Source organism: Otolemur garnettii, unplaced genomic scaffold (genome assembly GCF_000181295.1).
Source record: "Otolemur garnettii isolate 467f Iridium unplaced genomic scaffold, OtoGar3 scaffold00049, whole genome shotgun sequence".
In the NCBI taxonomy this organism is placed as follows: Eukaryota; Metazoa; Chordata; class Mammalia; order Primates; family Galagidae; genus Otolemur; species Otolemur garnettii.
Genome location: NW_003852444.1, coordinates 3,197,478 through 3,198,875, shown reverse-complemented (window position 1 = coordinate 3,198,875; position 1,398 = coordinate 3,197,478). Strand labels below are relative to the sequence as shown.

Genomic DNA, 1,398 nt, shown 5'->3' with positions numbered 1-1,398 from the left:
GATTCCTGAGTCCACCTAGGCTTATTGTAATTAGGCATTTCTAAGGAAAACAGGATATGAATGAAGAAATGGTAATGCAATCCTTGGAAGATTTGCATCTCAGTAAAAGCAGCTGGCTCTTAGAGTATGAATGGCTAATTTTCTATGCTGGGGAAAAATAGAAAAGGAGCCATCCTTCCTGGCTGGATACCAGTGCCTGATTATACATTCCAGTGTTTCTTCTGTCCCCACCATCAACACCATAGTTGCTGAATCCTCAAGGAGTGACGATGCAGCAAGTGTACTATTTCTCCGCTATTATTGTCTCAGTTATTTTTAATTTTGTAGGAATCATTATGAGTTTTTTTATTACAGTGGTCAGTTACAAAATGTGGGTCAAAAGCCACAGAATCTCCTCTTCTGATAGGATCCTGTTCAGCTTGAGCATCACCAGATTTCTTATGCAGGGATTGTTTTTCCTGAATATTATCTTGTTATTCTCTTCAGATTTTTCAAGGTCAGTGTCGTTTTCCTCTTTCTTTGTGTTTTGTTGGATGTTTTTGGATTCTAGCAGTCTCTGGTTTGTGACCTTGCTCAACAGCTTGTACTGTGTGAAGATTACTAACTTCCAACATGCGGTGTTTCTCCTGCTCAAACGAACTATCTCCCCAAAGATTCCCAGGCTGCTGCTGGCCTGTGTGCTGATTTCTGCCTTCACGTCTCTCCTGTACGTTGTGCTCAGCGAAACATCACGTTTTCCTGAATTTGTGACTAGTAGAAATGGCACATTATTTGACAAAGGCATCTTGCCTTTGGTGGCCTCTTTGGTCTTGAGCTCATTTCTCCAGTTGGTCATCAATGTGACTTCTGCTTCTTTGTTAATCCATTCCTTGAGGAGACATGTACAGAAGATGCAGAGAAATGCCACTGATTTGTGGAATCCCCAAATGGAAGCTCATGTAGGTGCTATGAAGCTGATGATCTCTTTCCTCATCCTCTACATTCCATATTGTATTGCTGCCCTCCTCCATTACCTCCCTTCTTACATAGAGTTGGATTTGGGGACCAGAAGCATTTGTGCGATTTTCACCACCCTTTACTCTCCAGGACATTCTGTTCTCATTATTATCACACATCCTAAACTGAAAATAAAAGCAAAGAAGATTCTTTGTCTCCACAAATAGTGGAATTTTAGTAGGAAATACTGTCTTGTGTTACCTCATGGTTTGGAGTAAGATTTTCTCTGTTAGCATATTTCTTAGTAGTCTGAGGAATTGTGATTGCTGATCTGCCATCCTAGGCCTTTGAGTGCCTGTATTTCATTTCACTCTGTAATTTTTCTTTTGTTGATATTTTTAAATAAGTCACAGTTTCTAGGGAACTTATTGGAGGCATTGCTTACCATGTATTTTGCATCCC

General features: G+C 40.2%; 1 protein-coding gene across 1 annotated transcript; it reads left to right on the top strand.

Annotated features, from left to right (window-relative positions):
• Positions 1-269: 269 nt before the first annotated feature.
• On the top strand, positions 270-1,163 carry TAS2R4 (taste 2 receptor member 4). The gene has a single exon (XM_003791643.1). The coding sequence runs from the start codon at positions 270-272 to the stop codon at positions 1,161-1,163; it is 894 nt and encodes a 297-aa protein (XP_003791691.1).
• Positions 1,164-1,398: the final 235 nt, after the last annotated feature.